Raw genomic sequence first — 22,725 nt, 5'->3', positions numbered from 1 at the left:
TCACCAGGTAGGAAACCCCACGTCCTGCCCCACACTGTGTCCCAGGAAGCTCAGACTTCCGGAATGGCGTCATAATGGCCCTGCTCAGCACGGGGAGTGAGGGGGGAGGGGGGGATGCTCCAAACGTGCCGTGTTTATCCCCTCCTTTCATTTGTCCCCTAACCCCCAAGAGGCAGGTTCCATGACCTGGACGAGGAGGCTGAGATTCAGAAGTAACTCACCCGCTTCCCCTAAGCCTGGGCGGGAGCCGGGCTCCGTGCCTTCCCAACCCCAGCTTGCGGGCGCTCACCGCCGGCCGATGGGCTCTGGGCCGGGATGGAGATTCTGCCCATTGGACAGGAGGGAAGGAGCAGGAGCCCGAGGACCAGGTCAAGGAGGGATCCTGAAGACACACGGGGAAGAATCAAGCGTCGGACGGATGAGCTCCAAACCACCACGATCGCAGCTCTGTGCCTTCTCCCCGTAGGCTCCTCCGTACCCGCACGGTAAGCACGCTTCCGGTAGAAGCTTCCAGAACCCCTTACAGCACTTCTACTTCAGGCTGTAGAAGCAGGATCAGAGAGGCTAGTACTTTTGCCCAGGGTGACACAGCTCAGGAGTGGCCAAGGGAGATGCAGACCCAGATCTGGGCACTGCAGTTCGAGGGATGAGTATTATCAGGAGACAATTCTCCATCGGTCTCTCACGCGCCTTCCGAGCAAAGGCCTTGACAGCTTTTGTTTCCGACGGTCTTTTAAAGGCGTTTGCACAGCATACCGCCCCGAAGAAAGACATAGCGGTCCCTCTGCTTCCTGACCACGGTGACGTCTCCCTCTGAGCAAAGGCTGGACAGCTTTGCCGGCAGCTCCCTTTAAAAGAGTGGGGTTTCAGGGCACCTGGGGGCTCAGTCGGTTGAGAGTCCAACCTCGGCTCAGGTCATGATCTCATGGCTCGTGAGTTCAAGCCCCACGTCGGGCTCTGTGCTGACAGCTCGGAGCCTGGAGCCTGCTTTGGATTCTGGGTCTCTCTCCCCCTCTGCCCCTCTCCCACTCATGCTGTCTTTCTCTGTCTCTCAAAAATAAAAATAAACATTAAAAAATTAAAAAAAAAAAGAGTGGGGTTTCCTAAGCATGCAGCTTCTTGGCCGTTCCACAAACCCAGTGTGTGCCCAGGGTCTCCCCCCAGGATGCCCCACATCACCCCACCGGGACTTGTGCGGTAAGGTGCACGGAGAGAACATGAAGCCCACGCTGCTGGCTGTGCTGTGGCTGAGAAAGTCCTTTATCCAGAAGCCCATGTGTTCTGTCAGCATCTTTTTTTTTAATGTTTATTATTTGAGAGACAGAGAGAGATAGAGAGCAAGCAGGGGAGGGACAGAGAGAGAGGGAGGGAGAGTGAGAGAGGGAGAGAGAGAGAGGGAGAGAGAGAGGGAGGGAGGGAGAGAGAGCCAGAGCGAGAGCAATGGAGGGGCAGAGAGAGAGGGAGACACAGAATTGGAAGCAGGTTCCAGGCTCTGAGCCGCCAGCACGGAGCCCGATGCAGGGCTCGAACCCACAGACCGTGAGGTCGTGACCTGAGCTGAAGTTGGCCGCTTACCCGACTGAGCCACCCAGGCGCCCCAGCATCTTTTAAATTATAGTAGGCAAACATGCGATTTCAGACACCTCACTGTTCTTGACATATCTGTGCTAAGGTTCAAAAAGATCAGGGGTACACATTCTGGAAGGCAGAAGTGGCTAAATAGCGGTCAGAAAAGAGATGTGTCTCCTCAGTAGGAGTCAAGGGTCCAGCATCACGGAAGGCAAGATTTGGCCCTCAATGGCCACATTAATGGGTGTATCAGGGCTAGATTCAAGGACGTGATGGATTCTTCTGGAGCATCATGTCTTTTTCTAAGAAAACTGATTTATAAGAACACTGCCTGACACGGAGAAGATTCCAGAAAGAATATTCATTTTGGAAAATAATTAATGGAAATAGGTACATTTAGTCCAAAAAAGAAAAAAAAAAAAAGGAATGACACCAAGCCAGGACATAGGAGGACGATTCAAACATAGTAATAGTTACTGGCATTCATGCAATCTTGTGCAGCGTGCACTTTTTCATCCATCATCGCGTATCATTCTCCGGCCCATGCTGTGAGCTAGGTGTTACTGCTCCCATTTAACAGACAGAGACACTGAGGCTCCAAGAAGGTATCTTACTCTAAGTCACAGGTGGAAGGGCCACCCTGGGACTCGGGCCTCCGGCTTCCCCAGCTCAATGCTCTCCCTGGCCCCGTGCAATCACAGAAGAGGTTACCATGTGCAAGCAGAAACAGACTTGTTTCCTGGGACCAAGGGGCAGAATTAAAGGGAAGATCACTTTTGGCTCAAGAGAGAAAGCGTGCAGTGAGCAATTCGCATTTGCTGACACTTACTAGGGGCCACGTTACCATAGTTAAGCCTCATAATCTCGAGGTTTGTCGTAACTCATCACAACCACCGCCATCCTGTTGCAAAGTTGAGCGTGCTGGGGCTTGGAGAGAAGAAGTGAGGTCCCCGGCCGTACAGTGGCAGCCTGACAGCAGAAGTCACTGTGTTGCAAGGTGGTAAGTTCCCCGTCGCCGAAGACACACAGAGGGCCACTCACCCTTTCTAAGGAATGCTGGGAAGGATTCTGGCATTACGCGAGATCTGCTTAGGGATCTGGCCAGGGGCCTAGAGCAATGAAAACACAGGAGTCAGAACTCACCCTCAGGCTCCCTGACTTGGGGGGTCACTGCGTCCATCCCGTGGGTTTTTATTAAGCACCTACTGTGGGCCAGGCCCTGGGGCTCCAAAGAGGAACAAGGCACAGCTTGTCCCATCAGCCTCTGAGGGTCTCCTGGACAGAGAGGGGAGGCAGATATATGCATAAAGAGGAATGAGTTGTAAGACGTTGATGTCGGGGGGAGGGGGGAGGGTTCAGTTTCAGCTTGCCTGGAGTGCTCCCCATGGAGGCTCATGACTTCAGTGGAACTGTCGTTGTCGTCGTCTTCTTCTTTTTTTTTGTTTTGTTTTTGTTCGGCACTTCTTCCCCAAATGGGCTACTGGGGAGCCATAGGGCGAGCCATGCTTCTGGCTAAGTGTGCTCCCACAACAGTGCTCCAGACCCTTGGGGGGCTTCTGGGTGGTGAGTGGCCAGTGGGAGACAGAAGGGACCAAGAGTAGTCAGGCAAACCAACTTCCCTGAGCCTTGGGATTTGTTTCCTGGAGGTGGTCCCTGCTCTCCTAATGGGGTCGCCAACCGCTGTCAAGCCCAGGCTGGGATTTCAGGGGGTCCCCGCGGACACAGCAGGGCTAGGGCACAGAAGAAAAGTGCACTTCGCCGGCAGCCCAGGGGAGTCAACTCCCGGGGCCAGGGGTGTGATGGGTCCTGCTCGCCCTCTGCCGCCTTCCCGATGAAGCCACAGGAGTGGGCATTAATTCTTGGGCATCCCTCCTGGTGGCTGCTGTGACACAGAGGTGGGGGAGGGGCAGCAGGGGTTGTGCGGTCTCCTGGCCCTTGGCCGCCTTCCCTGGGAGGTGCCGAGGGGTCAGGACTGGGTACCATCACTGACAACCAGCTGTGTACGTGTTCACCTCTACACTCATTACCTGTCCCCACGCAGAGAGCAGGGACTTTAGCACATATTCCCCTGTGTGCCCAGTGCCCAGAACCGTATCAGACCTATACTGGGTGCATATGAAATTTTTGAGAAATGAATGGGCCAGAGGGAAGGTGTTAATTCCATCATCCCCCTTCCTTTTTAAAGAGCAAGAGTATTAGCGAATACACAGTGAGGTGCCCTACGCTCTGGAAGGGTACGGCAGTCGTCCCCGAGGGATCCAAAGATCCCTGGGGAACCCCAGGTGATGTGTGAGTAGGGTCCCCAACACCCAGGTTCGCCAGGAAGTCTCTGGGTCTCAGCACTTAAAGCCCCACGTCCCGAGAAACCCCTCGGTCCTGGGCCGACCCGGACAGCTGGTGTGGCTTTACCTCCGGGCCACCACGTTGATACCGAGGCCCAGAGGTTGAGAGGGATCAGCGCTCTATTCAAACCCAAGTACCACCGGCTACGGGCTGCAGAGGTCTCACCCTCTCCGGTGGTGGAAGGACCACCCTCAGTTCCCATTGCTGGGACTGTTCACAGGCTGGCACGCGACGTTTCCCGGAAAGCCCCCGTCCTGGGCCGCACCGTGGCAATCACCCTGCAGGGGGCAGGGGAGGGTGCTGGGGCCTGGGGAGCTCAGGGACAGGGCGTGGGGTGCAGTGGCGGGACTGGGTGTGGCCAGTAACAGGTGGCCCTGCCCTGGGGAAAGAGAGCTACCATCCGGACTCAAGCAGTCAGAGCCCGGCAAGCGAGTGGAAGACGCGGTTTTCTATCCAGCTTTTCTTGATTCCTGGCTGTCTCGAGTCCGGCCTTGGGTCCGGGGGGGGGGTGGGTAGCAGCGATCCGGGTATAATCGAGACAGGAGGGCTCGCCCTCAAGGAACGCCAGGATCCTCTGCTCTTCTGACGGACACAGAGGGGCTGCGGGGGTGCGGAGGAGGCGGGAGAGGAGGGTGACCACTTCTGGAGCAAGCTTCCCCTGCTGCGGCCCCGTCCCGGGCTCTTTCAGCCTCGTGTGGGCCCCCAACCCCACCCCCACCCCCCGGCCAGCCTCTGGCACCAGCCCGTCTGGGCTTTGGGACAACTCACTGCAGCCACAATGCCCTCTGCGCACACAGGCTCCGGGGAGGAAGACAGGCTAACGGCAGGCTGGGCCGCGGAGGTCTGTGACCCTGAACCACACCTGCCAGGGCTCAGGGCTCCCTGCCCTCCACCTTGAGCGCTGCAGTCCGTCAGCTGCTGTCCAGCTGGTACCTGGGCCCTGGCTCGGACCCAGCCCGCTCTCACCCCTTCCCACCTGGGTGACTCTGGGCCAGACCCACAGGCTCTCTGAGCCCCGCTATCCCCCTGTGTGAAGGGGGTGCGTGGCAGGGCGGTCGTGCAGCACAGGGCCTGGTGTTCAAGATGCATCCACGCCGTCCGCCCCCCCTTTCCACCTGAGGGCAGGCTCCTGCCTCACCTGTCTGCATGCCTGAGCGTGACGTTCGGGGCGCAACGTGCGTTGACACAATGTTGATCAGGGTGACCAAGGCGACAAAGCCTGGTAATAGCTTCGTTCGGGCTCCTCGACACCCCCCGCCAACACAGCACAGGGGGGTCCTCTCCGTGGCACGCTGCCCGCGTGGCCGACCCTGCCTGATAAATTTGGTTGTTGGGGGGAACAGAGGGGGCCCCGGTGGAATCTCCACGGGGAGGAAGCAGGGCTGGAGGGACCTCAGAGAGGAGGCAGGGGGTACAGGCAAGTGCCACCCGGCTCGGCAGAGAGGCGGGGGCACAGGGGCGTGGGACACCAATTCGTCATCTCCTCCAGGCCCCTCCCCCCCCCCCACTCCTGCCAAGCATGCTGGAAGCCAAGTTTTACTGCATTGCTAACCGGCCCCCACAGCCCCGTGATGAGAAGGATGAGGGGCCATCACGGGGTCTGGAGAGGACACGCGGAGGCCCGGCTGTTGGCGGCCACCCCGGGGAGGCCTGAGGCTGCGGCCGTCTGGTGCCCGCCCCCACTGCCCAACTGCATACTCCTGGGGAGCAAGACTCCCCACGGTGCAGGGGCCCGGATGGAGGCCTGGGGGCACCCACCCGGCTTCGGGCTGCCGGCACACAGGCCTGACTCCCGCATCCCAACACTGGCCCTCTGGATGACTCCCGCATGCGGTCACAGGGCACCCAGAAGCAACTCGAGAGGCAATGGCGGTGTGGAAAGGGACTTGCTCTGTAGGTGCACGGCTTGGCTCTCTAACCCTGGCATCAGACTCGGCTGTGAGGGTCCGTGCGTACACTGCCCACCTTTTACGGCATCTAGAAGATTCCAAGACGTGCCAGACCGAGCAAGGTGCCACAGCCGGGGCCCGGGGGAGTGAGCAGTGGGCCCGATTCGGACTCAACTGTTACATCCCCTTTTCCACAGTGCAGGAAAGGAGGAAGGTGCAAACACAGCTGTTAAAAACACCGGCTTGGGGAAATTCTGCTTGCGGCCAAGACGGAGTAGAGGGGACTGGATCTCCCCTTCCAGATGAAACCACAACGGAAACGTACAAAACATACGAAAATGGTTTTCAAGACGTGGGACATCCGGCTGGTGCAGAACGTGGCCCTCGAGAGTTAGGAAACAAACCAGGTGATCCCTGCAAGCGACTCAGTTTCCCGCCTGGGGAGAGGTGCCGGGCTGTGGGGCAGGAAGGAGGAGCCCAGACAGCGGCCGGTGGGCGCCTTGATGGGAAGGGCAGGGTTGAGAGTCTGGGGAGACCAATGCCGCTACAGACAAGAAGGCACAGCATGGAGGGGGGAGAGGATCCTGGGGGTCTGCAGGAGGACCCCTCAGATATCAGCAGAGCACTGAAGAGTGCACACGTGCGAGGGACACTCTGGAGGCAGGAATCCCCCAGAAGCACGACAGGAAGTCGTTCCTGGCACCCGTACAGGCCAGAGACAGTCCCTGTTTCCACCCGCCACTTTGAAAAACCTCCTAATTCCCAGGCCACTGGGTAGAATCCTCAGAACCGCCTGCCTCAGCAGCAGGAAAGGCTTACTTTTAGACTAACGACGGCCCCAGTCCGACCTGAGAAACCTTGAAAGCTCAAGAGCCCAAAGGATCAAAGTGTTTCCAGGTAACATAACTGCACCCCAGAATAAAGCTCAAGAATATCTGTAGGAACACACAAGAGCACCGGGCGTCCCACAAGGTAAAACTCACAGTGTTTGGCATCCACTCAAAATTTATCAGGCATGCAAGGCAGCAGGATGCTATGACCCGTAAGGGGGAGACAGCCAGCGATCAAACCCAGCCAGAACGGAGGTGGATTTAGAACCAGCAGAGGAGGGCAGGGGAGCAGTTGTTGTCACTGTGCCACACACCCAAAGAGCGAGAGGAGGGGGGCGCCTGGGCGGCTCAGTCGGTTAAGTGTCCCACTTTGATCTCACGGTTCGTGGGTTCGAGCCCCATGTCAGGCTCTGTGCTGACAGCTCAGAGCCTGGAGCCTGTTTCAGGTTCTGTGTCTCCCTCTCTCTCTGCCCCTCCCCTGCTGGCACGGTCTCTCTCTCTCTCAAAATAAATAAATAAACATTAAAAAAAAAATCCAGGGGCACCTGGGTGGCTCAGTCGGTTGGGCGTCCGGCTTCAGCTCAGGTCATGATCTCACAGTCCGTGAGTTCGAGCCCCACGTCAGGCTCTGTGCTGACAGCTCAGAGCCTGGAGCCTGTTTCAGGTTCTGTGTCTCCCTCTCTCTCTGCCCCTCCTCCACTCACGTTCTCTCTCTCTCTCTCTCTCTCTCTCTCAAAAAGAAACATTAAAAAAATTTTAAAAGGCTAGAGGAGACACTGAACAGGTTAAGAGAATGGAAAATATAAAAAGGGACAAATTAAGCTTCTAGGCCTAAAAACGACAATGTCTGAGATCAAAAATACACTGCATGGGATTCACCGAGGTGAGATGTTCAAGAAACACACTGGTGAACTTGAGGACACATCAGTAGTTATTAGCCTACGTGAAACATACATAGAGAAAGAAACTCAAGACCGTGAATAAATACCAGGGGGCTGGGAGACATGTGCGGGCAGCAGGTACGTGTATGTGTGAATGGAGTCACCAAAGGAAAGAAGAGGAGGGAACAGAAGAAATAGGTAAAGAAATCATGAAAAGCTCATGGAACTCAACAGCAAAAAACCCAAACAATCCAGGTAAAAAAAAAAGGTGGGGGGAGGCAGAGGACCCAAAAGGCATTTTTCCAAAGAAGATATTCAAATGACCAAACAGGTGCATGAAAAGGTGCTTGATATGACTAGTCATCAGTGAAATGCAAATCAAAACCACAATGAAGGGCGCCTGGGTGGCTTAGTCAGTTAGGCATCTGACTTCGGCGCAGGTCACGATCGCGTGGTTTGTGGGTTCGAGCCCCACGTCAGGCTCTGTGCTGACAGCTCAGAGCCTGGAGTCTGCTTCAGATTCTGTGTCTCCCTCTCTCTCTGCCCCTCCCCCGTTTGCGCTCTCTGTCTCTCAAAAATAAACGTTAAAAAAAAAAACCCCACAATCAGGGGCGTCTAAGCGTCCAAATCTTGATTTCATCTCAGGCCGTAATCTCATGATTTGTGAGATTGAGCCCCACATCAGGCTCTGCGCTAACAGCTCAGAGCCTGGAGCCTGCTTGGGATTCTCTCTCCCCCTCTCTCTGCCGCTCCTCTACTCATATTCTTTCTCTCTCTCAAAATAAAAAAATTTTAAAAAGCACAATGAGATGTCACCTCATGCCTGTCAGAATGGCTATCATCAAGAAGAAAGAAGACGAGAAGTAACAAGTGTTGGCGTGGACCCGGAGAAAAAGGAACCCTCGTGCACTGTTGACGGTGTGAAAACTGGCACAACCACTGCGGAAAAAAGTACGGAGGTTCAAAAATTAAGTTAAAAATGAAAAAACAGAACCGCCATATGATCCAGCAACCTCACTTCTGGGTATATAGCCCGAGAAAATGAACTCACTCTCCTGAAGAGATTATCCGCACCTCTATGTTCACTGCATCATTATCACAACAGCCGGCACAGAGACAACCTAAGTGTCCATCGATGGGTGAACGAAGAAGATGTCACACACATACACACACCTGAATACTATTTAGTCACAATAAAGAATGAGATCTTGCCGTCGGCACCACCATTGGATGGACCTTGAGGGCTTCGTGCTGTATGAACTAAGTCAGAAAGAAAAACGAAATACCGTACGATCTCACTTGTATGTGGAATCTAAAAAAAACCAAACTCATAGAAACAGAGACCAAATGGGTGGTTGCCAGAGGGGGTGGAGGAGTTTGGTGAAGATAATCAAAAGGTACAAATTTCCAGTTAGAAGATAAGTAAGTTCCGGGGACATAACGTACAGCATGGTGACTACAGGTAACAATACCGTACCGTATACTTGACAGTGGCTAAGAGAGTAGATCTTAAAAGTTCGCATCACAACAAAAAAAGAATTGTAATTATGTGAGGTAAGGATACGGTCATCGTTTTGTGATAGACACACATACCAAGTCACCGTGTTGTAGACCTAAAACGTACACGATGGTATATGTCAACTATATCTTGAAAAAGCTTGGGGGAGAAAAAGAAAGAACGGCAGAAGACTCTCCAAAGGTGAGGAAAGGTATAAGCCCACAACTGTGAAAGATTCCAAACCTCAACCACAAGAAACGTGGGAAAAAAGGACACGGAGGCACATTATAAGCAAAATGCTCAAAATCGGTACGGAGAAAACTGTAAAACTTTTTTTTTGCCAAAGGAAAAAAGGCACATTATGTTCAGAGGAACGTAATCTGATGGCAGCAGATCTCTCAGTGGAAACCTTGCAAGCAGGGAGATGGTAGAACAATATCTTTACTGAAAAACAAACTGCCGACCCGGAATTCTATGCCTAGTGAAATTAACTTTCAAAAATGAAAGCCAAAAAAAAAAAAAAAAGAGACATGTTCCCCACCCTCCCAGGCATATAAAAGCTGAAAGAATTCAGTGCCAGCCCTTCCACACTACTAAAAATGTTAAAAGTCCTTTAGGCAAAAAGAAAATGATACCACATTTGTGATCTACACAAAGAAATAAAAAGCACTAGACACAATAACTATATAGGAAAATATATAAGGCTTTTTTCTTACTATTTAGTTCTCTTTAAAAGATCATCGATCTGGGGGTGCCTGGGTGGCTCCGTCAGTTAAGCATCCGACTCTTGATCTCAGCTCAGGTCATAATCTCACAGTTTGTGAGTTCGAGCCCCAAGGTGGGCTCTGTGCGGCCAGAGCAGAGCCTGCTTGGGATTCTCTCTTTCCCTCTCTCTCTGCCCCTCTCCCTCTCATGCTCTCTGTCTCTCTCTCTCTCAAAATAAACAAATAAACATTAAAACAATAAAAGACAATTCCATTTTCACAAAAACGATAATGTGGTATGATGTTTATAACATGCAGAAGTGAAATGTATGATAATAATATCACACCAGCTGAGAGGGGAGAATAGAAGTGTTTGGTTATAAGGTTCTTACATGTGAAGTGGGTATAATATTACTTGTAGATAGGCTGTGCTACATTAATGATATACACTGCAAATCCTAAAGCAACCACCCAAATAACAAAACAGTTAGAACTAATAAGCCAACAAAAGAGATCATATGGAATAATAAAATGTTCTCAATCAAAAAGAAGGCAGAAAAAGAGGTAAAAAGGAACAAGGACCAATAGGCAACTGTAAGAGAGTACATTTAAATCCAACCATATAAGGAATCACACTAAACACGAACGGCTTAAAAACTCTAATCTGAAGGCAGAGACTGTGAAATTGCATTTAAAAAACAAGCTGACATGGCACAGAGATCTGGCTTTGAATCCCACCTGTGTGCCTAAGCCTCAGTTTCTTCATCTGTAAAATGGACCTTAAAATTGCCTATTCCAGGAGCTGTCATAAAGGATTTAGTGAGATTCTGTGTATTATAGGACACAGGGCCTGCCCAGCACCCTCTGAGCACTTGATAAATGGCAGCTATCATGGGAAGGTACAGGGACATCTCGAGGGGACAGAATGGGCAGAGAGTGAATACAGGCAGGACTCCATCACTTCAGAGTAGAAAGAGTCGGGGTTCAGACCCTCGAAGCAGGGTGAGCAGGGCTGAGCACAAAACAGCTGCTCCTTAAGCACTCAAGTATTTAACTGGAGACTGCAATCCACCTCCAGATGCCCCAGTTCTCTTAGCTCTGTGACATACAATTACTGCAAGTCAGATGGAATGTCTTGACTCTTAAAACGCTGTCTAGAAATCTGGTCTACAAAAAGTACTACAGATTCTTACTCTTCCTTCACTGCTCATCACACCTCTGCAAAAATGTAGCGCTGTGTTCTCTCTCGCCGAAGCAGATCTAATTAGAATAATAAAATATTTAAATTTTTTAAATGAGAACTTGAAGTACAACAAGCAGGCCCTTCGGTTAAAAACAGCTGAGATAATAGACAATTTGTATTTTAATCATAATTCTTGCTTTAAGGGAAAGCAGCAGCCAGTGGCTGGGGAAAACATTCTGTAAGCAGCAGATTGCCAGACTCCCTAGAATTCTGTCTTCCTGGGAGGTGCTGTGTTCCCCTGGGGAGAGAACATTTCTGCAGGGTGTGTTGCAGACCGTTTGGAACGATCCCACAAGCCCATGAGTGTAGCCACGGCCATTTCAAGAGATAACAGCCTCTTCAACACGACCAGATTTTTTTGTGGATTTTTTCCCCCTCCATGAAAAATGATTAAAATGCAAATTAACGGTGAGCCTCCCAAGGTCCAGGGGGCTGGGGGCTGGCAGCAGATAGGTCAGTATCTCAGCTCTGATTGGACTGCACAGGCTGTCTTCCAGAAAGACCCGTCCACTGTCAACATCCTATTCCAGATGTGACTATGTCTTCCCACCAGCAAGGCCAAAGTTCTAAGAGCCCAGCTGGGGGGAGAATTGTGTGTGTTTCATGGGCAGGGGAGGCCTCCACTCCTCAGACCTCCCCAGCAGGTGCTGATCACCCTCCCCACATCCACTCACTCCACCCCTCCATAACTCAAGAACTTACTGTCTCACCAGTAGTACTTACTGGGCTGAACTACATGAGACTCTCAGGTCAAAAATGGTCATGTGGGCTCTTTCCATAATTTGGCTATTGACGATAGCATTGCTATAGACACTGGGGTGCATGTGCCTCTTCAAATCAGCGTTTTTGTATCCTCTGGATAAAAACCTAGTAGTGCCATTGCTGGGTCGTAGGGTAGTTCTATTTTTAATTTGGCAGGGGGAACCTCCATACGTTTTCCAGAGAGTTGCACCAGCCCAAATGTCCATCCACTGATGAATGGATAAAGATGTGATACACACACACACACACACACACACACACACACACACACAGGAATATTATGGAGCCATCAAAAAGAATGAAATCTTGACATTTGCAACAACGTGGGTAGGACTACAATGTATTATGCTAAGCAAAATAAGTCCGAGAAAGACAAATATTTGATTTCACTCATATGTGGAATTTAAGAAACAAAACAGATGAAAATAGGGAAAGGGAAGGAAAAATAAGATAAAAACGGGGGGGCAAATCTTAAGAAACTCTTAAATACAGAGAACAAACTGGGGGTTGCTAGAGGGTAGGTGGGGGGCATGGCTAAGTGGGTGATGGGCATTAAGGAGGGCGCTTGTTGGGATGAGCACTGGGTGTTGTATGTAAGTGATGGATCACTAAATTCTACTCCTGAAACCAACACCACTTTCTATGTTAACTAACCTGAATTTAAATTTAAAATAATTAAAAAATATTTTTACATGTGGCAGTGGAATATTATTCATCCATAAAAGAAAGGAATTTCGCCATTTGTGACAATATGCATGGACCTTGAGGGCATTATGCTAAGCGAAATGATTTAGACAGAGAAAGATGAACGCTTTTTGATCTCAGTTATACGAGTAATCTAAAAACCAAAACCAAAACCACCAACCAACAAAACAAACACCCTGAACTAGTGAATAGAGAGTTCACATTGGTGCTGCCATAGGTGGGGGCAGGGAGTGGGCCAGATGAGTGAAGGTGGCCAAAAGAGGCAAACTTCCAGTTATGAAATAAATAAGCCCTGGGGATGTAATATATACATCATGGTGACTATAGTCAGCAATTCTACATCGTGTATTTGAAAGCTGCTGACAAAGTAAATCTTAAACATTCTCATCGCAAGAAAAAAATGTGACTATGTGTGGTTAAGGATGTAACCAAACTAACTATGGTAATCATTTCACAATAAATACATATGTTGGATCATTATGGTGCCCCCTACAACTAGTAAAATGTTGCATGTCAATGACAGCTCAGTAAAAGTGGTTTTAAATCAAGAAAAGAAGTGGCCGAATGTCAAGCAACTTCATACAGTTTGGCCGAATGAAGTCATGGCTTACCTCCTCAGTAGTAACTTACTTCTCTCTCGGGCAAGGCAGTTCACAAAATTCTGTCAAGCTCTACACACATCCGACTGGTCTAGAGCGATTACTGGGGCGGCCCCAGGGTGAACCCCGTCCACACACCTGTCCTGTCTGGCCCATGCAGCGGCCAGTCCCCAAGTTATCCACATTCCTTCTGTCCCTCCTGGATGTGCACGCTGTTCCCCACGTTGAGAGGTAGTGGGTACCCTCTCCACTGAAACGCGGGCTGGTCTTAGGGCTTTCTTGGCCAAAGAAATGCAGAGTGGGTGACATTTTGGAACTTCCAAGGCTCATTCATAAGAAGCTTCGTAGCTTCGACCTGGGAACACCTGTTGGGGGTGGGGAGAGGAAGGCAGTTCCACACAAGACCACCATACTGGGAGGAAAGCCCAGCTGCCTAAAGAAACGTCTACAGGATGAAAGGCCAAGTGGAGAGAAGGGTCAGGTTGAATGGAGTTGCCAGACACGTGTGCAGAAGCAATGTTGGAAGTCTGGACCCCAGGCTCAGGTATCCCAGCTGATGTCACCCAGCAGGAAGAAACTGCCAAGCCAAGTCCTTCCCAAATTCTGATCCCACAAAGTCGTGGGCAAAATAAATGATTGCTACAAGCCACTAAGTACCTGAAATAATGAGCTATAAGTAACTGACACAGCTCCCATCGTGGTTGGCTGGCTTATTAAACATAAATTTTTTTAACATTTATTTTTGAGATACAGAGCGAGACAGAGCATGGGCAGGAGAGAGGCAGAGAGAGAGGGAGACCCAGAAGCCGAAGCAGGCTCCGGGCTCCGAGCTGTCAGCACAGCGCCCGATGCGGGGCTCGAACTCACGAACCTCGAGATCATGACCTGAGCCAAAGACGGACGCTTAACCGACGGAGCCACCCAGGGGCCCAGCTTGTTAAAACTTTTTAATCAGTGGCCAACATTTAAAAATCCAGGCTGCATGTTAAAAATCCAAATTTTCAGTGTTTTTGAAAACCCACAAGAGCCTGCAGCCCTGGGCCTGCGTGTCTGCATGGCTCAAGGAAGGAGCGGGGGTGGGGGGGCTGGGAGGGGAATCTCAGGCAGCAGCTGTCCACTGTCTGGGTCACCGCAGGCCCCCACCGCTCTCTGCTCCACTGCATGAGGTCCGCGGCTGGGCTCCCATCTCCCACTCTCTCCCCATCTGTCCTCGGCCCAACTAAATGCTCTGCCCAACCCCCACGCCCAGCAGGAGACACTATTTCAAGCCCCCATTCCACTCCACCCTGGTGTATGTCATCCCCCCTGCCTGGAATGCCCTCACTCCTTCTTGGTCTACATAACACCCAGGCATCCTTCAGACAGCTCGGTTCAAACCTCCTTCCCGGACCTCTGGGTTAGGTGCCTCCTCTGGGCTCCCAGGGCACTTGTGTTTACCTGCACCGTGTCACATACGACACGGCAGCCCGGTGGCCCTCTCCTCCCTGCAGCCCCAGGCCTGGCCCACAGGAAACATTTGCTGAGTGGCTAGATGAACAGCTCCATGGGGAAGGCGATTTTGCGCCCATTTCACAGAACATGAAACTGAGGTTTGGAGAAGCGATCTGTCTGCTGCCCCTCTAAGACCAGTGACCACCCACACAAAATCCAGATCCTTTTTCTTTTTTTAAAAATTTTTTTTTACATTTATTCATTTTTGAGAGACAGAGCACAAGTCGGGGAAGTGCAGAGAGAGAGAGAGAGGGAGGCACAGAATCCGAAGCAGGCTTCAGGCCCCGAGCTGTCAGCACAGAGCCCGACGCGGGGCTCGAACCCACAAACCGCGAGATCATGACCTGAGCTGAAGTCCGACGCTTCACCGACTGAGCCACCCAGGCGCCCCCAGATCCTTATTCTTTATGGGTCTTCAGAACTTGTTATGGTTCTGAACTTGAATTGTGTCTCCCCCAAGAATATGCTATTGAAGCCCTAACTCCTGGTACTTGTGAAAGTGACCTTCTTTCAAACTAGTTTCTCTGCAGATGTAATCAAGTTAAAATGAAGTCATCAGAGTGGGCCCTAATCCAACATACTGGTGTCTTGATAAGAGGAGAGACACAGACGTGCAAGGCGAGGGCCCGGTGCACAGAGGCAGAGATTGGAGTGACGTGGCTACAGTGGAAGGCTCCAAGGACTTCAGGCAACACCCTGAGGCTCAGAGAGAGGCGTGGGATGGGGTCTCCCCTGACATCTTCCGAGACACTTGCCTTGCCACCGCCTGGATTTGGGTTTTCTAGCCTCCAGAACTGGAGGAGATTATATTTCTGTTTGAACATTCTGTTTGTGGTTATTTATTATAGCAGCCCTAGAAATAATACAGTCCTCTTTAAGAACTTGTTCAGGGCTGGCTGGGTAGCTCAGTGGGTTAGGCGTCCAACCTCAGCTCAGGTCGTGATCTCTTGGTTCGTGAGTTCAAGCCCCACATCGGGCTCTGGGCCGACAGCTCGGAGCCTGGAGCCTGCTTCGGATTCTGTGTCTCCCTCTCTCTCTGCCCCTCCCCAGCTCACGCTCTGTCTCTCTCTCAAAAATAAATAAACATTAATTTTTTTAAAAAAGAACTTGTTTAAAAATAGAGAGGCAATGGGGCGCCTGGGTGGCTCAGTCGGTTAAGCGGCCGACTTCGGCTCAGGTCATGATCTCGCGGTCCGTGAGTTCGAGCCCCGCATCGGGCTCTGTGCTGACAGCCCAGAGCCTGGAGCCTGTGTCAGATTCTGTGTCTCCCTCTCTCTCTGACCCTCCCCGTTCATGCTCTGTCTCTCTCTCTGTCTCAAAAGTAAATAAACGTGAAAAAAAAATTAAAAAAAAAATAGAGAGGCAAGCCAGAAGAGACTCTTAAATACAGAGAACAAACTGAGGGTTGCTGAAGGGGAAGTTGGGGGGGGTGGGCTAAATGGGTGACGGGCATTGAAGATGACACTTGTTGGGATGAGCACTGGGTGTCGCATGCAAGCAATGAATCACCGGCTTCGACTCCTGAAGCCAAGACTACACTGTATGTTAACTTGAATTTAAATAAATAAATTCAAAAATATATGCATAAACCAAACACTCCGTGTACCTCGGGATTGCTGATTCCCTGAAGCGGACCCATGATGGGGCCCTAGAGTCCCTCCCGTCCTCCCAGCACTTGGTCTGCTCTGCGAGGTGGTTTGGTCCCATGCAGGGTGGCCCCTGCGGTCGGGGTTCCACCCCTGGCTCCTCCTCTGCTTGCCGGCTGAACCACCCCGGCTCCCCATTTCTTCCCTGTGCAGATGGCGGGACTAACAAAGCCACCTACCCGACCACAGGTTTCTCAGGTGTGGTCAGGAGGAAAGGAACACCTCAATTTTGGAGCACGTTCCTGGGTCTCACTAGGGTCTTCTTAAAGCTAATCTCGGAGGCTCCAGAAGGCCCTTCACACGGCATTCTCCTGGTCAAGAAAGTCAGCCCAGGTTTAAGGGGAGGGGAACGAGATTCCCCTCCGACAGGGGAAGAAGGGAACATGGCCATCTTTGGAGAAGGGCTACCCCACCAATGACACAGAGATTTGGGGCTCAGTCCTCAAAGTCTGTGTCGTCCCCTGGTCTCCAGCTCCCTGGGGGTCTGGGCAGCCCTGTCCTCTTGGCCACCGCTGGCCAGAGAGAAACAGGTACTCCTGTGTACTGTTCGATGCTCCAGGGGGCTGTGGGGACACAGGGATTGTGCAGAGTGGGACCGGCGTGCCTCCCAGGGCGAGGAAAGGGCAGCTGAGCATCACTCCAGGGCTCAAGGGTGAGGTGGGGTCCACAGGCTGAGTCTTCACATCTTCAGTGCCCACAGCCTCTCTTAAGCCCTAACACGCAACCCCACGCACTCACACCAGGGAGGGCACCTCCCTCCACCACCAGGGAGGGCGTCAGAGGAGGTGCTGGATAACCACTGACCACTCTGGCCGTCCATAAAGGGTAGCTTCGTAATGCTTGGCTGTTGAGAGGCAAATCTTTCCGAAATGGCTTATATCCTGCGGGCCTTTTAAAGCCACAAAGAGGGGACGCCTGGGTGGCTCAGTCCGTTGAGCGCCCGACTCTTGATTTTGGCTCCGGTCGTGATCCCGGGGTCACGAGGTGGAGCCTTGCAAGCATGGAGCCCACTTAAGAGTCCCCCTCTCTCTCCCTCTGCCCCTCTCCCCGGATCGCACACCCTTTCTAACGAACAAATCAATAGATAAAGGCACAAACAGGACTCACACTTCACAACCTTGAGGTGGTGGGGGGGGAGTCTTGGAATCACAGGGATGTCCTTTCATCCAGTCAATTAATCAAGCAGGTGGGCGTTTCCAGCTCCGCTCAGGCCTCCAGCCTCTATGCTCCACCAGGGCTGGGATCCTCCCAAAGCACTGCTTCAATTATGAACCACTGCCTGCTCAACAACCTGCAATGGCTCCCACTGCCCGCTGAGTCACGTGAACTTCTCGCTCAACGGTCAGCACCCTTCCCTCTCAGCGTGTCCTGTGCCCTCACCTCCCTCAGCGTGTCCTGTGCCCTCACCTCCCTCCTTCCTGAAGGAGTCTGTGAATATATTCTGGGCCTCCCTCCTCCTGCCTCTCTGCCTAGAATCCATCAGAGATCTGTCTGTAGTTCTAATCCATCAAAACTCAAGTCCTCAAAGTCCTTGACAGGTTCACAGGCAGGGCATTCTACACCTCGAATGCGCTGTTCTCCTGTCCTCGTCTTTCCACGCGCATACGTCGTGTCCCGCCCCATCCGATCATCTAACAGAAACTTGCTGAGGGCCTACTATGTGCCAAGTATCTTGGTCCCCCCAGCCCTGATCCATTCCCCTTGCTGAGGATGGCGTGGCTCATCATTTCTCCAGTCCTCTATAAGCACCCAGAAAGAAAATCTACATCCCATTCCACTGTGCCCCCCAGCACCTTGGTCCCAGTGCCGGGCACGGAGCTTGGCACAAGACGGGGACTCAGCTTTTGCCGAACAAGTAGACGGAAGCATTAACATTCCTCCGTCAAACTGCCCACTGCTTCTGCGTGGGGACAGCAACTTGGTGTCACACACCTGGTGGTCCCTGCACGGTCCGAGCACGTGTTGAGCGTTCGCAGAAGCCGGGCACGAAGGGCTGCAGATAGAAGAGTCAAAGTTCCCACCCTCGTGGGGATAACAGGTGCACAGCAACACCAGAAGGCAATGCAACCTGGTGAGACCACTTCCTGGCAGAAGGCAGAAGAGATGACTCCTGCCTAAACATGTGCCCCTGGCCCTTACAGTGTGTCTTCCTCAGGGGAGAGCGGCAAGGAGGAAAACCCAGCAGCTGTGCAAATACTCAGACCCGGGTTTAAAACACAGTTCTCTTCCTTAAAATGGTGTGCCCTGGGTAAATGATTAATCCTGCTGAAGTCTGATATCCTGATCTATAAACGGGGGAAAACAGCACCCACGTCACAGACTTGTAAGGATTTACTGTAACCCCAGCATCTCTGCCCATCTGAGCGCACATCGTGTTTCTGTTCCTTGCAACTGACTCGAGACCGAGCATGTGATCGATGCCCAAGTATCTGTTGGCAGGAACACATCGACCACACACAATGTGAGAGTAAACAAAATAGACACAGAGGAAAAAAAAAAAAGAACCCAGGCTCTGCACGGCTCTGCCTACAGATGGCGAAAAGCCCTATGTTTATTTTGTCAAGTTACCATAGCAACATGTGATGCTCCAGCCAGCCCCTGGGTTAGCAGTGATCGATTTATCTTGTAACCAGGGACACAGGCTGTGTGGTGGGATCCAGAAGGGGAAGGCGGGGACAGCCATGTGTAAGGTCCTCTCTCCCCTAGAAATAAATCTGGTGAAGCCGCCTCAGTTATCATGTAGCTAAAGTCACCACTGTCTAAAATAACACCCACATGACAATATTTATAAACGTGGGTTTAGGAACAGGACAGAAAATAAGGAAAACAACAACAACAACAGTGTTGCTGATAGAAGCAACGAGCATTTTGGAAAACTAAACAAGAGGCTGCCAGGAGCTGGGATCTGGAGCCACCCTGGGGATTCTGTGTCCTTCCATGACTGTGTCGGGGGCTTGTTGTCCACACAGCTTGGATGTTGCTGTTACTTTTTCAACAGGTTCCCACTGGGGTGAAATTTGGGGGGCGGGGGGGGGGAAGGCAGGTGTCCTTTTAAAATCCATTCCCTGGAAAATTAAACAGCAGCAGGTGGGGCCCCTGCCACACACACAGGGGACAGACAGCACGTCAGTGGCCTTCCCACCTCCGGGCTCCCAACATAACCAACTCATGGAAGGTGCAATGTGGTACACTGGGATTTACTCTCCGGACCAAATGTGGCCTTCCCTGGAGCCCAACTGTCCTCGGCACCGGGTCCTGGGAAAGGCCACAAGCCGCTCCACAAAGCGGGGGTCTGTCTGCCTTTGTTCTAGCTCAAGAGAGCTGAGCACAGAAACGGATCACCCAACGCTCAGAACTCAAGGGGACTCTCCTTCAGCAAGGATCAAGTGATCGAGTGATGACAGGTCATCTGTTTTTTCCTGCCATTGGCAACCTGTTTTGTGTCCAGGGAAGAGTTATGGTCGCGTCGGGCACTGATGACTCTACAGACTCAGCACAAAGCAAAAAAAAAAAAAAAAAGAAAGGATAAAATGATCCTTGCGCTCTCGCGCTTGGCTGGTCACCGAGGGGGTCTCGCCGCCTTCCTCGGGCTACAGAGGCTGTGGTCTCCACTCAAAGGGGAGAAAGTGAGTTGAGGCGGGGGGCGCCCCAAGTCACAGGCAAGTTGCAGATAAATCTGCGCCTCGGGAAGATGTGGAATGGAGAACAGCGAGGTTGCCCACCCACCCAGGTCCGCGCGGATCCGGGCTGCACCGCCTTGGGTGCGTCCTGGGGACTGGAGCGGCGACGGCAGAGAGGGGATGGGCAGGGAGGGGTCGACTCGCACCGCCCTGGCCCCTCGCAGTCCGGAACGAGGTCGGCCGGGCGCGCTCCGGGCGCACGGCCAGCCCCACCCCCGGGCGCCGCGCTCGCCGCCTCCGACGAGAAAAGCCAGGTGGGGACGCCCGGCTCGGGACAAAGGATCGGGACGTAGATGCCCGGCGGGCGCCACCGCCCGGCTGGAATCCTCCCGGCGCGTCCAGCCCCTGGCCCCGAACCTCCCCAAACTTCGCCGCCCGGGGCGCGCGGGGAAGGCGCCCCGTTACCTGCGCGGCCATAAAGGACAGATCCATGGTGTCGCTGGTGTCGCTGCCGCCGCCCGCGCTGGAGTCCTCGCTGCCGCCGCCGCCGCTGCGGGTCCAGCCGCCTGCACAGCTGGCCGCGAGCGGGCCGAGCCGCGAGCAGGGACCCCGCACCCCGCCGCGCCGCCCACCTCAGCAGCCCCGGCGTCGCGGCCTCGGCAGCCTCCGCGCTCCGCGCTCCGGACCCAGACCCGGCCGAGGCGGGGGGCGGGGCGGGGCGGGGCGGGGCTCGGGGGCCCGGGAGCCCCTCCACGTGACCGCTCCCAGCCCCACCCCAAGGGCGGGGCCAGGCGGAACCCCCGCGCGCCCAAGATCCGCTCCCGCGTGGGGGCCGCGGGCGGAAGCTGAGGCCGGAGGTCGCCCGGCTGGCGGGAGCGGGACCTCGAGTACGACTCTGTAGGCGCCCCTTGGGGCTGGCGTGTGTTGCTCGGGGGCTTGAGGGTCAGGGTCAGCGTGACCCAGCTTTCTGCGCCAGCTCTGCGCCCCGCGTCGGGTGTGCCTCCGCAAAAGGAGGTTTCCATCCTGGCCGGGGCTGTTCTTTCTTGCCCTGCCTCGCCTCCCTTTCCTGAGCAGACCTTCTGGGTTCCATAAAAGTCGCGAGAGCGGACAGCCATGGTCATTAACCCCTCGCTGAAGGGGGGGCGGTGATGAAGGTTGGAGACACCTGCAAGGGGTGCACCTCGCGCCCCTGCATCCTCGCGGCTCCGTGAAGACAGTGCTCCCGGGGTCGGCGTCTCACCTGGAAGGTTCTCTGCAGACCAAGGGTTTGGGCGGTTACCCGCCTGGGGAGCCTGGCCTCGCTCGGGGAGAGGTGGCGGGCGCCCTGACCTCTCCCGGGACTCGGCTCTGAAGAAAAGCGGGACAGGAGGTGAGCGGATGTTGGATGGACCACCGTCTCGTGGCGTGTTTTGGTTTTATGTTCTTAAACCCAAACCTGCCAACCCCGAGCAGCACCCTGTGGTCAATACCTGTCTCGGGTTGTGGGTCCTTAGATTAAGTGTCTCCTCACTGAGTTCCCATCCGTTCTCGCAGTTGCTGAGTCCATTATTAGGTCCTGGCCATGAACTGACCTGTTAAACCACAGTGTCCTCGAGGAGAGAAAACATACTGATGGTACCACTCTCAGAGTGACAAGGAGGACCAGAGGACTTAGAAGGTTGTCAACAAAAGCTTGAATGGAGGTATTTAAATCCCTCTACTGATGTATAATTTGCATAAATGCTCCTATTTTACACATACAGGTCGATGAGTCTTGATACATATATACACCCTTGTAACCAGAACTATAATCAAGATATAGAACCTTCCACTCACCCCTACCCAAAAGTTCCCTCTTGCTCCTCGGAAGTCACCCACCTTTCTATCACTATGGGTTAGATCTGTCTTTTCTCGATTTCTGGAATCGTACAGATTGTATTCTTTTCGTCTGGCTTCTTCGATTCAGGATGATGTTGTCGAGAATCTTCCGTATTGTGGCATGTGTAGGTAGTTAGATTTTGGTGCCTGAATACGGTTCCTGCAAATGGATGGGCCACACGTGTTTCAATCTTTTCTCTTGCTCATGGACACTTGAGTTGTTTCCAGGTTTTTGGCGATCATGACTCAAACGCCTGTGAACACTGGCATATAAGTCTTTGTATAGACATCTTGTTTCCAGTCTCAAATTGGAATGACGTAGTTGTGTGTTTATGATAGACTGCCAAGCCATTTTACAACGTGCTCGTACATTTCACATTCCCACCCACAGTGTATGGGAATTCTAGCTCCTTCCTGTTCCCACCAACACTTGATACTGTCTTTGGTTTTAAGTTTTTATTTATTTTTAGAGAGAGAAGGAGGGACAGCGAGAGGGGGAGAGGGAGAATCCTAGGCAGGCTCCCCATTGTCAGCACAGAACCCGATGCGAGGCTCGAACCCAGCTCCGACCCACCAACGGCAAGATCATGACCTGAGCCAAGGTCAAGAGGCGGATGCTTAACGGACTGAGTCACCCGGGTGCCCCTTTTGATATTGTTAATTGAAGCCATTCTAGCGGGCCTTGCGGTTTGAATTTGCATTTTCCTGATGACCAATGAACTCAAACATCACTTTCAGTTGCTCACTCTTGGACATTCATTTGTTTTCTTTGATGAAGGGTCTGTGCCAGTCTTTTGCCCATTGAAAAACATTGGATCAATTATCCTTTATTATTTATTGAGTTGTAAGAGTTCCGTATGTGTTCTGGATACAAGTCCTCCGTCAGCTATCTATCTTAGACGTATTTTTTCTCCATCTGTGGTGTTTTTTGTTTTCTGAATGGTGTTGTTTTAAAGAAAAGTTCTTAGTTCTGATAGAAAAGTTCTTAGTTCTTAGTTCTAAGATCAGGACTAGATTGAAGGAGACACAAATTTCTTTTTTAATTTTTTTAATGTTTATTTTCAAAGGAGAGAGACAGAGCATGAGAG

At 52.5% G+C, this 22,725-nt stretch overlaps 1 protein-coding gene across 1 annotated transcript in view; it reads right to left on the bottom strand.

Moving 5' to 3' along the window:
- CB3H14orf132 (chromosome B3 C14orf132 homolog) overlaps window positions 1-20,431 on the bottom strand; it is a 58,254-nt gene extending 37,823 nt beyond the window's left edge. Inside the window, exon 1 of the mRNA XM_043556959.1 lies at window positions 20,246-20,431. Within this exon, the coding sequence (XP_043412894.1) occupies window positions 20,246-20,272 (27 nt within the window). The 5' untranslated portion in view covers window positions 20,273-20,431. The remainder of the gene's footprint in view (window positions 1-20,245) is intronic.
- Window positions 20,432-22,725: the final 2,294 nt, after the last annotated feature.

This window comes from Prionailurus bengalensis, chromosome B3 (genome assembly GCF_016509475.1).
Source record: "Prionailurus bengalensis isolate Pbe53 chromosome B3, Fcat_Pben_1.1_paternal_pri, whole genome shotgun sequence".
Taxonomy (NCBI): Eukaryota; Metazoa; Chordata; class Mammalia; order Carnivora; family Felidae; genus Prionailurus; species Prionailurus bengalensis.
This window is presented reverse-complemented; position numbering and strand designations above follow the sequence as displayed.